This window comes from Mustela lutreola, chromosome 10, assembly GCF_030435805.1.
Source record: "Mustela lutreola isolate mMusLut2 chromosome 10, mMusLut2.pri, whole genome shotgun sequence".
NCBI classification, from domain to species: domain Eukaryota; kingdom Metazoa; phylum Chordata; class Mammalia; order Carnivora; family Mustelidae; genus Mustela; species Mustela lutreola.
This window is the reverse complement of record NC_081299.1, coordinates 104432435-104445182: the sequence shown is the minus strand read 5'-3', so window position 1 is coordinate 104445182 and position 12748 is coordinate 104432435. Positions and strand designations below refer to the sequence as shown.

The window sequence follows — 12748 nt, the reverse complement described above, 5'->3', positions numbered from 1 at the left end:
ATCAACAAGATGAAAAGTCAACCTACTGAATGGAAAAAGATGTTTGTAAGTCATATATCCAATAAGAGGTTAATATCCAGAAAATATAAAGAACTTCTACAACTCAACACCAAAAAGACAATCTGATTTAAAAATGGGCAAAAGAGACCTGGATAGACATTTTATCAAAAAAGACATACAGAGACTGATGCTCAACCTCAATGAGGGAGGCCTGTGGTGGGCATGGCACTGGCATGGGCCTGGAAGCAAATGTCCTGGTTCTACTACCAGTATCTGCTGGTCACGGCGCTCTGCATGCTGGAGCCCTGGGAGAGGACTGTGTTCAATTCTGTGCTGGTTTCGATCATGGGGATGGCCCTGTACACAGGCTACATCTTCATGCCTCAGCACATCATGGCAATACTGCACTACTTTGAACTCGTACAGTGACCAAGACGTGACCCAAATTGAGCGGCTCTTTGGGGAAGGACCATCCTCTGAAGGTGGAATGAAGCCTCATCAGATGTCATAAGAAACTCTACTAGATGTCAACACAACCAACCCTATGAATATGAAGACTAAAATCCATGAGTAGAACAGGAAAATGATCTCGACGCATGTGTGTTCTTTATTTTTTATTTTAAAAGAGGCTCTTGTGTACCCAACCTTTGTAGCAACATGAATGGGACTGGAAGAGATTTATGCTGAGTGAAATAAGTCAAGCAGAGAGAGTCAATTATCATATGGTTTCACTTATTTGTGGAGCGTAACAAATAGCATGGAGGACATGGGGAGAAAGGGAGGAGAAGGGAGTTGGGGGAAATTGGAAGGGGAGGTGAACCATGGGAGACTATGGACTCTGAAAAACAATCTGAGCGTTTTGAAGAGGCGGGGGGTGGGAGGTCAGGGTACCAGGTGGTGGGTATTATAGAGGGCATGGATTGCATGGAGCACTGGGTGTGGTGCAAAAATAATGAATACTGTTATGCTTAAAATAAAAGATAAATTAAAAAAAATAATAAATTAAAAAAATTCAAAAATAAAAAAAGAGGCTCTTGTATAATAGTTTTTGTCTATTTTAACATTGTAGTCATTTGCACTTTGTTATTAGTATTTTCTTAACCTTTGTGACTGTTTCAGTATTACCCTGTGAAAGCTTTTCTTAATGTAACTTTGAGTACATTTTAATTGCTTTCTATTTCTAAAACCCAAAGACATTAGCTGGCTGTACTGTTCTTGCTTTCATATGGCACATACATCTGCCTGGATATATTTCTATTCTTGACCAAAGTTTTATAAGAAACAATACAAGATCCGGGGCAGGGAGATGGGCAGGGAGGATATTTTATCAAGAACTATTTGAGGAGGAGTCAAGATGGCGGAGAAGTAGCAGGCTGAGACTGCTTCAGCTAGCCGGAGATCAGCTAGATAGCTTATCTAAAGATTGCAAACACCTGAAAATCCATTGGAAGATCGAAGAGAAGAAGAACAGCAATTCTGGAAACAGAAAAACAACCACTTTCTGAAAGGTAGGACCGGCGGAGAAGTGAATCCAAAGCGACAGGAAGATAGACCCCGGGGGGAGGGGCCGGCTCCCGGCAAGCGGCGGAGCAACCGCGCACAAAATCAGGACTTTTAAAAGTCTGTTCCGCTGAGGGACATCGCTCCAGAGGCTAAACTAGAGCAAAGCCCACACGGGGTCAGTGTGGCCTCAGGTCCCGCAGGGTCACAGAAGGATCGGGGGTATCTGAGTGTCGCAGAGCTTGCGGGTATTGGAACGGGAAAGCCGGCTACAGAGACAGAGCCAACAGTAAGCTTGCAGCTTGGGGTGACCTTGAACCGGTCGCAGGCTTGATGAGCTCGGAGCGCGGCCGGAGGTCAGGCAGACGGGAGTAACTGGCGCTGTTCTCTGAGGGCGCACTGAGGAGTGGGGCCCTGGGCTCTCGGCTCCTCCAGGCCAGAGACCAGGAGGCCGCCATTTGTATTCCCATCCTCTGGAACTCTACGGAAAGCGCTCAGGGAACAAAAGCTCCTGAAAGCAAACCCCAGTGGATTACTCACCCTGGCCCCTGCTAAGGGCGGTGCAATTCCGCCTGGGGCAAAGACACTTGAGAATCACTACACCAGGCCCCTCCCCCAGAATATCAACAAGAAATCCAGCCGAGACCTAGTTCACCTACCAAGGAGTGCGGTTTCAATACCAAGGAGAGCAGCAGAATTCCAGAGGATGAGAAATCAAAGCACGGAACTCATGGCTTTTTCCCTGTGATTTTTTTTAGTCTTGCAGTTAATTTAATTTTTTTTCTTTTTCATTTTTTGTTTTTTTTCTCGCCTTCTGGTAAATTTTTTTTTTTTAACTTTTACCTTTTTCTTTTTTAACGTTTTTTAACCAGTTTATCTAATATATATATATTTTTCTTTTTTATATTTTTCTTACTTGTTTTCTTTTTTTTAAAAATTCTTTTCTTCTTTTTTTTTCTTTCTTCCTTTTTGAATCTCTTTTTATCCCCTTTCTCCCCCCTCACGATTTGGGATCTCTTCTAATTTGGTTAAAGCATATTTTCCTGGGGTTGTTGCCGCCCTTTTAGTATTTTACTTGCTCCTTCATTTACTCTTATCTGGACAAAATGAGAAGAAGGAAAAATTCAACACAAAAAAAAGAACAAGAGGCAGTACCGAAGGCTAGGGACCAAATCAATACAGACATTGGTAATATGTCAGATCTAGAGTTCAGAATGACAATTCTCAAGGTTCTAGCCGGGCTCGAAAAAGGCATGGAAGATATTAGAGAAGCCCTCTCGAGAGATATAAAAGCCCTTTCTGGAGAAATAAAAGAACTAAAATCTAGCCAAGTTGAAATCAAAAAAGCTATTAATGAGGTGCAATAAAAAATGGAGGCTCTCACTGCTAGGATAAATGAGGCAGAAGAAAGAATTAGTGATATAGAAGACCAAATGACAGAGAATAAAGAAGCTGAGCAAAAGAGGGACAAACAGCTACTGGACCACGAGGGGAGAATTCGAGAGATAAGTGACACCATAAGACAAAACAACATTAGAATAATTGGGATTCCAGAAGAAGAAGAAAGAGAGAGGGGAGCAGAAGGTATACTGGAGAGAATTATTGGGGAGAATTTCCCCAATATGGCAAAGGGAACGAGCATCAAAATTCAGGAGGTTCAGAGAACGCCCCTCAGAATCAATACAAATAGGCCCACACCCCGTCACCTAATAGTAAAATTTACAAGTCTCAGTGACAAAGAGAAAATCCTGGAAGCAGCCTGGGAAAAGAAGTCTGTAACATACAATGGTAAAAATATTAGATTGGCAGCTGACTTATCCACAGAGACCTGGCAGGCCAGAAAGAGCTGGCATGATATTTTCAGAGCACTAAACGAGAAAAACATGCAGCCAATAATACTATATCCAGCTAGGCTATCATTGAAAATAGAAGGAAAGATTAAAAGCTTCCAGGACAAACAAAAACTGAAAGAATTTGCAAACACCAAACCAGCTCTACAGGAAATATTGAAAGGGGTCCTCTAAGCAAAGAGAGAGCCTACAAGTGGTAGATCAGAAAGGAACAGAGACCATATACAGTAACAGTCACCTTACAGGCAATACAATGGCACTAAATTCATATCTCTCAATAGTTACTCTCAGTTTTAATGGGCTAAATGCCCCTGTCAAAAGACACAGGGTATCAGAATGGATAAAAAAAACAAAACCCATCTATATGTTGCCTCCAAGAAACTCATTTTAAGCCCGAAGACACCTCCAGATTTAAAGTGAGGGGGTGGAAAAGAATTTATCATGCCAATGGACATCAGAAGAAAGCAGGAGTGGCAATCCTTATATCAGATCAATTAGATTTTAAGCCAAAGACTATAATAAGAGATGAGGAAGGACACTATATCATACTCAAAGGGTCTGTCCAACAAGAAGATCTAACAATTTTAAATATCTATGCCCCCAACATGGGAGCAGCCAACTATATAAACCAATTAATAACAAAATCAAAGAAACACATCAACAATAATACAATAATAGTAGGGGACTTTAACACTCCCCTCACTGAAATGGACAGATCATCCAAGCAAAAGATCAGCAAGGAAATAAAGGCCTTAAATGACACACTGGACCAGATGGACATCACAGATATATTCAGAACATTTCATCCCAAAGCAACAGAATACACATTCTTCTCTAGTGCACATGGAACATTCTCCAGAATAGATCACATCCTCGGTCCTAAATCAGGACTCAACCGGTATCAAAAGATTGGGATCATTCCCTGCATATTCTCAGACCACAATGCTCTATAGCTAGAACTCAACCACAAAAGGAAGTTTGAAAAGAACCCAAATACATGGAGACTAAACAGCATCCTTCTAAAGAATGAATGGGCCAACCGGGAAATTAAAGAAGAATTGAAAAAAATCATGGAAACAAATGATAATGAAAATACAATGGTTCAAAATCTGTGGGACACAACAAAGGCAGTCCTGAGAGGAAAATATATAGCGGTACAAGCCTTTCTCAAGAAACAAGAAAGGTCTCAGGTACACAACCTAACCCTACACCTAAAGGAGCTGGAGAAAGAACAAGAAAGAAACCCTAAGCCCAGCAGGAGAAGAGAAATCATAAAGATCAGAGCAGAAATCAATGAAATAGAAACCAAAAAAACAATAGAACAAATCAACGAAAGTAGGAGCTGGTTCTTTGAAAGAATTAATAAAATTGATAAACCCCTGGCCCGACTTATCAAAAAGAAAAGAGAAAGGACCCAAATAAATAAAATCATGAATGAAAGAGGAGAGATCACAACTAACACCAAAGAAATACAAACTATTATAAGAACATACTATGAGCAACTCTACGCCAATAAATTTGACAATCTGGAAGAAATGGATGCATTCCTAGAAACATATAAACTACCACAACTGAACCAGGAAGAAATAGAAAGCCTGAACAGACCCATAACCAGTAAGAAGATTGAAACAGTCGTTAAAAATCTCCAAACAAACAAAAGCCCAGGCCAGACGGCTTCCCGGGGGAATTCTACCAAACATTTAAAGAAGAACTAATTCCTATTCTCCTGAAACTGTTCCAAAAAATAGAAATGGAAGGAAAACTTCCAAACTCATTTTATGAGGCCAGCATCACCTTGATCCCAAAACCAGACAAGGATCCCATCAAAAAAGAGAGCTATAGACCAATATCCTTGATGAACACAGATGCGAAAATACTCAACAAAATACTAGCCAATAGGATTCAACAGTACATTAAAAAGATTATTCACCACGACCAAGTGGGATTTATTCCAGGGCTGCAAGGTTGGTTCAACATCCGCAAATCAGTCAATGTGATACAACACATCAATAAAGGAAAGAACAAGAACCATATGATACTCTCAATAGATGCTGAAAAAGCATTTGACAAAGTACAGCATCCCTTCCTGATCAAAACTCTTCAAAGTGTAGGGATAGAGGGCACATACCTCAATATCATCAAAGCCATCTATGAAAAACCCACCGCAAATATCATTCTCAATGGAGAAAAACTGAAAGCTTTTCCACTAAGGTCAGGAACACGGCAGGGATGTCCATTATCACCACTGCTATTCAACATAGTACTAGAGGTCCTAGCCTCAGCAATCAGACAACAAAAGGAAATTAAAGGCATCCAAATCGGCAAAGAAGAAGTCAAATTATCACTCTTTGCAGATGATATGATACTATATGTGGAAAACCCAAAAGGCTCCACTCCAAAACTGCTAGAACTTATACAGGAATTCAGTAAAGTGTCAGGATATAAAATCAATGCACAGAAATCAGTTGCATTTCTCTACACCAACAGCAAGACAGAAGAAAGAGAAATTAAGGAGTCAATCCCATTTACAATTGCACCCAAAACCATAAGATACCTAGGAATAAACCTAACCAAAGAGGCACAGAATCTATACACAGAAAAGTATAAAGTACTCATGAAAGAAATTGAGGAAGACACAAAGAAATGGAAAAATGTTCCATGCTCCTGGATTGGAAGAATAAATATTGTGAAAATGTCTATGCTACCTAAAGCAATCAACACATTTAATGCAATTCCTATCAAAGTACTATCCATCTTTTTCAAAGAAATGGAACAAATAATTCTAAAATTTATATGGAACCAGAAAAGACCTCGAATAGCCAAAGGGATATTGAAAAAGAAAGCCAACGTTGGTGGCATCACAATTCCGGACTTTAAGCTCTATTACAAAGCTGTCATCATCAAGACAGCATGGTACTGGCACAAAAACAGACACATAGATCAATGGAACAGAAGAGAGAGCCCAGAAATAGACCCTCAACTCTATAGTCAACTCTCTTCTACAAAGCGGGAAAGAATGTCCAATGGAAAAAAGACAGCCTCTTCAATAAATGGTGCTGGGAAAATTGGAGCCACATGCAGAAAAATGAAATTGGACCATTTCCTTACACCACACACAAAAATAGACTCAAAATGGATGCAGGACCTCAATGTGCAAAAGGAATCCATCAAAATCCTTGAGGAGAACACAGGCAGCAACCTCTTCGACCTCAGCCACAGCAACATCTTCCTAGGAACAACGCCAAAGGCAAGGGAAGCAAGGGCAAAAATGAACTATTGGGATTTCATCAAGATCAAAAGCTTTTGCACAGCAAAGGAAACAGTTAACAAAATCAAAAGACAACTGACAGAATGGGAGAAGATATTTGCAAAGGACATATCAGATAAAGGACTAGTGTCCAGAATCTATAAAGAACTTAGCAAACTCAACACGCAAAGAACAAATAATCCAATCAAGAAATGGGCAGAGGACATGAACAGACATTTCTGCAAAGAAGACATCCAGATGGCCAACAGACACATGAAAAAGTGCTTCATATCACTCGGCATCAGGGAAATACAAATCAAAACCACAATGAGATATCACCTCACACCAGTCAGAATGACTAAAATCAACAAGTCAGGAAATGACAGATGCTGGCGAGGATGTGGAGAAAGGGGAACCCTCCTACACTGTTGGTGGGAATGCAAGCTGGTGCAGCCACTCTGGAAAACAGCATGGAGGTTCCTCAAAATGTTGAAAATAGAACTGCCCTATGACCCAGCAATTGCACTATTGGGTATTTACCCTAAAGATACAAACGTAGTGATCCAAAGGGGCACGTGCACCCGAATGTTTATAGCAGCAATGTCCACAATAGCCAAACTATGGAAAGAACCTAGATGTCCATCAACAGATGAATGGATCAAGAAGATGTGGTATATATACACAATGGAATACTATGCAGCCATCAAAAGAAATGAAATCTTGCCATTTGGGACAACATGGATGGAACTAGAGCGTATCATGCTTAGCAAAATAAGTCAAGCAGAGAAAGACAACTATCATATGATCTCCCTGATATGAGGAAGTGGTGATGCAACATGGGGGCTTAAGTGGGTAGGAGAAGAATCAATGAAACAAGATGGGATTGAGAGGGAGACAAACCATAAGTGACTCTTAATCTCACAAAAGAAACTGAGGGGTGCTGGGGGGAGGGGGGTTGGGAGAAGGGGGGTAGGGTTATGGACATTGGGGAGGGTATGTGCTTTGGTGAGTGCTGTGAAGTGTGTAAACCTGGCGATTCACAGACCTGTACCCCTGGGGATAAAAATATGTTTATAAAAAATAAAAAATTTAATTTAAAAAAAAGGACTATTTGCAAAAGACTTACCTGTAAGTTTGAACTCAGGAGTATGGTTTTAGCTATCTAGACTCTACTCTTAACAGCTTTTGCTTTAAAGCTACTCAAGTATTTCTTAACAGTGAAAAAGAAAGATCTTGCTAAAGTTAGAATAAGGAACATTTCACCTTTTAAATATTTAGTTCTTATGTGGACACATTTCCAGAAAACTTCGGTAGTGATTCTTAATGACAAAAGTTGGTTAAATAACATTATTATGTAATGCTTATATACCATAGAGTTTTTAGGAGAAAGTAAATCAGTTGCCTCTGAGGGCTGTTGTAAACAATGTCCTTCCTTAAATTTAGATTCCTGATTGTAATGGGAGCTGCAGATGCATTTGCACATTGCAATAAGATGAGATGAATTGTTAAAAACTATAACAAAAAGAAATGTAAACGTGGTTAAAATCCTTTCATTCTTCGTATTTTTTAAAAAGATTTTTATTCCTTAAATGTAAAATGACTACCTGATTTTTTTATGTAAACTCATTAAATTCAAAGAAAAATTAAAAAAAAAGACATACAGATGGCCAACAGACACATAAAAAGATGCTCAATGTCAGTAATCATCAGGAAAATGCAATAAGATATCATCTAACATCAGTCAGAATGGTTACTACTAAAAACACAAGTAATAACAAGTGTTGGCAAGAATGTGGAGAAAAGGGAACCCTTATGGACTGTTGGTGGGAATGTAAATTGATACCACTGTGGAAAGCAGTATGGAGGTTCTTAAAAAAATTGAAAATAGAAATACCGAAGGATCCAGTAATCCCCCTGGATATTTGCCCAAACAAATGAAAATACAAATTCAGAAAGCTATATGCATCTATATGTTTATTGCAGCATTATTTACACTAACCAAAATATGGAAGGAACCCAAGTGTCCATCAGTAGGTGAATGGATAAAGAAGATATGGAAGAGTGGGATACACACACACACACACACACACACACACACACACACAAGAATATTATGCATCCATTAAAAAGGATGAGATCTTGCCATTTATGACAACATGAATGGATCTAGAGGGTATTTTACTAAGTGAAATAAGTCAGAGAGAGCGACATAAACACCATATGATTTCACTTATATGAAAAAACAAAACAAATGAACAAACAAAAAACGGACTCTTAAATGGTGGTTGCCAGAGGAGAGGTGAATGGGGGCATGGACGAAATAGGTGAAGGGGAATAAGAGGTACAAATTTCCAGTTATAAAGTAAATAAGTCATGGAGATGGAAGGTTGAGCACCATATAGTCAATAATATAGTCACATTGTATGGTGACAAGGGTTGACTACACTTACCATACTGAGCATTTAGTAACGTATAGAATTGTTGAATCACTTTGTACACTTGAAACTAATGTAATATTATATGTCAACTATATATTTTTTTGAGTTCACTATGTCTTTTTTTTTTTTTAAAGATTTTTATTTATTTATTTGACAGACAGAGATCACAAGCAGGCAGAGAAGCAGTCAGAGAGAGAAGAGGAAGCAGGCTCCATGCTGAGCAGAGAGCCTGATGAGGGGCTGGATCCCAGGACCCTGGGATCATGACTTGAGCCAAAGGCAGAGGCTTTAACCCACTGAGCCACCCAGGCACCCCTGTCAACTATATTTTAATAACCAATTAAAAAGTAAAGAAAAAAAGAGGGAAAAACTTAAAAGCAGCCAGAGCTGGGAGGGGGCACAACATACTGGGATACACAAATAATCTATTAGAGCTGACTTCTCAGAGGAAGTAAGGAAGGCTAGAAGAAATGGAATGATACATTTCATCAACCAGAATTCAATATGTTATGACAATATCCTTAAAATATGAGGTGGAATAGAGCATTTTTGGATAAATAAAAGCTAAGAGACTTTGTTGCCAGCAAAACTACATTAAAAGAAATGCTAAAGTGTAGTTATTAGGCTGAAGGAAAATGATACCAGATGAAAATTCAGATCTACAGGAATGAAAGCAGAGCATAAAACAGAACACTACCTTATTTTTTCCTCTTAATTTCTTTAAAGGATAAGTGACTGCTTAAGACTACACTAGCCAGGGAGTTGAGGGAAATTGGAAGGGGATGTGAACCATGAGAGACTATGGACTCTGAAAAACAACCTGAGGGTTTTGAAGGGGTGGGGGGTGGGAGGTCAGGGGACCCAGGTGGTGGGTATTATGGAGTGCATAAATGGCATGGAACACTGGGTGTGGTGTATAAACAATAAATTCTGTTACACTGAAAAGAAATTAATAAAAAAAGATAATGTATATATATAAAAAAGACTACATTAGCCAGAATATCTTGTAGGGCATATAATACAGGTAGAAGTATAATATATGGCAATAATAGCACAAAGGATGGAGGAGTAAATGGAAATATGGTGTTGCAAGAGTCTCACAATCCATGTGAAGTATCACTATACTAATTATCAGTAGATTATGACAAATTAACAAAACCTATGGTAATGTCTAGAGCAATCACAAGAAAAAAATCTCCAGAGATACTGCTTAAAGACCAGTAAAGAAATAAAATGGAATAGCAAAAAAGTTCAATTAATCAAAAAACATTAAAAGGCAGGGAAGGAAAAACAAAGGGGGAAAAATCCAGATGGGATAAGTAGGAAAGAAATAGCAAGATGGTAGTCATCCCCAATGATATCAATAACTACATTAAATAAATGTGGACTAAATAGTTTACTTAAAAGATAAATTTTCACATAGGATAAAAAAATCAAGGCTCAGGTATATCATATACAGAGGAGACACAGCTTAAATACAAAGAACACACATACAGGTTCATAGTCAAAGATGGAAAAAGATATACAGGGCGCCTGGGTGGCTCAGTAGGTTAAGCCGCTGCCTTCGGCTCAGGTCATGATCTCAGGGTCCTGGGATCGAGTCCCGCATCGGGCTCTCTGCTCAGCAGGGAGCCTGCTTCCTCCTCTCTCTCTGCCTGCCTCTCTGCCTACTTGTGTTCTGTCAAATAAATAAAAAAAAAATCTTAAAAAAAAAAAAGAAAAAAGAAAAAGATATACAACTAAACAGTAGATAGAAGCAACTTGGTGTGGCTATATTAGTAACAATAAATTTGAAGTCAAGGAATATTTCCAGATATAGAGAGGGACACTTCACAATGATAAAAGGGTCAATTCATCAGGAAAACATAACAATTCTAAATATAAATGCATCTAATAACAGAAGCAAAATATGTCAGAACTGAAGAGAAAAATAGACAAATATCCAATTATAGTGGGAGATTTTAATAACTTTCTCTAAGTAATTTATAGAACAAGTACATTAAAAAGTTAGTAAGGATAAAAGGTTTTGGACTGTACAAGCAACAACTTGACTTAACTGACATTTATAGAACACTCTACCCTGTAACAACAGAACGAACATTTGAGTGCTCAGGGAATATTCCCCAAGTTGGACCATATGCTGGGCCATAAAATAACTTGCAATGCTTTCAAAAGATTAATATCTTACAGAGCATATTCTTTGACTACAGTAAAATTAAATTAGAAATCAATAACAATAAGGTATCTAGAAAAATTCCCCAATACTTGGAAATATAACACTTGCATAAATAGCCCATGTCTCAAAGAAGAAATCATAAGGAAAATTGGAAAGTGAAACAAAATGTCAGTATACTTCTCAAGAAATACTTAAAGGGAAGTTTAAAGCTTTTTTTTTTTTAAGAAAAGAAGAAATGTTTAAAATCAATGATGACATTTTACCTTAAAAATCTAGAAAAAGAAGAACAAATTAAAAACAAAGAAAAGAGAAGGCAGGAAAAAAGTAAAAGACAACAAGATATTCATAATGCCAAATTGATTCTTTGAAAAGATTAATAAAATCCATAATCCCCTAATGAGGCTAATTCAAGAAAAAAATTCAAAATCAGGAATTAAAGAAAGAACATCATTATAGATATTACAGATATAAAAAGGACAAAATGAAGAATTACGAACACTTTTATACTAATAAATATGATAATTTCAATTAAAATAGACAAATTCACTGGAAAAAAAAAAACTTAAAATTGACTCAAGAGAAATAAAAATTGGGGCACCTGGGTTGCTTAGTCTGACAAACATCTGTCTTGGCCTTGGGTTATGATCCCAGGGTGGTGGAATCAAGCCCCACCTCCAGCTCCCTGCTCAGTGGGGAGTCTGCTTCTCCCTTTTCCCTTCATCTCTGCTAGTGTTCTCTCTCGCTCTTTCGCTCTCAAAATAAATAAAATAAATACATAAATAAAATCTTAAAAGAAAAATAAAAAATTGAATAAAAATGAAGAAAATTCACAAGCCTTCTCACAAAGAAAGCTGCCTTTCCAGTTGGTTTTATTAGTGAATTTTATGAATCATCTAAGGAGGAAAAGTCCTATTTCTACATAAACTCATTCTGAAGACAGAGAAAAAAACCCCAAATCATTTTATGAAGTCAACATTGCACAAACTGGAGTAGGGGAGGCAGATTCTAAACTAACCCCCCCCCCCAAAAAAAAACCTCTATAAGGAAAGAAAATGGAAGACCGTTAACTTTCAAGATCATAGATTTAAAAAGTCCTCAACAAAGCGTTGGCATACTGAACCCAGGAATATATAAAAGGAATAATTAAAAAACAAACATAATTTAAGAAGGATTTTTTATTAAGATCAAGTGCGGTTAATCCCCCCAAATTTAAGGATGGTTTTAAACTTCAAAATCACTCAGTATAATTCACCACATTCACAGAATGAAGAAGAAAAGCCAATGAGTGACTCAATACATGCAGGAAATAATTTGAAAACATTCAATGCTCATTCATGAGTAAAGTGTTCGCCAGAGAAGGGATATAGCCTCTTCAATATGATAATGAGCATTTATGAAAAATTCTATAGCTAACATCATATTTAATAGTAAAATATTGAATGCTTATCTCTTAAAATTGGAAAAAGTGCTCCCACTACCCCTACTCAGTATTGTATGGAAGACTCTAGCCAGTACAATAAGGCAAGCAAGAGAAAGA

At 37.9% G+C, this 12748-nt stretch overlaps 1 protein-coding gene across 1 annotated transcript; it reads left to right on the top strand.

The window, feature by feature from the left end:
• Positions 1–219: 219 nt before the first annotated feature.
• Positions 220–434, top strand: LOC131810315 (serine palmitoyltransferase small subunit A-like). Its single transcript, XM_059138090.1, has one exon. The coding sequence runs from the start codon at positions 223–225 to the stop codon at positions 427–429; it is 207 nt and encodes a 68-aa protein (XP_058994073.1). The 5' UTR covers positions 220–222; the 3' UTR covers positions 430–434.
• Positions 435–12748: the final 12314 nt, after the last annotated feature.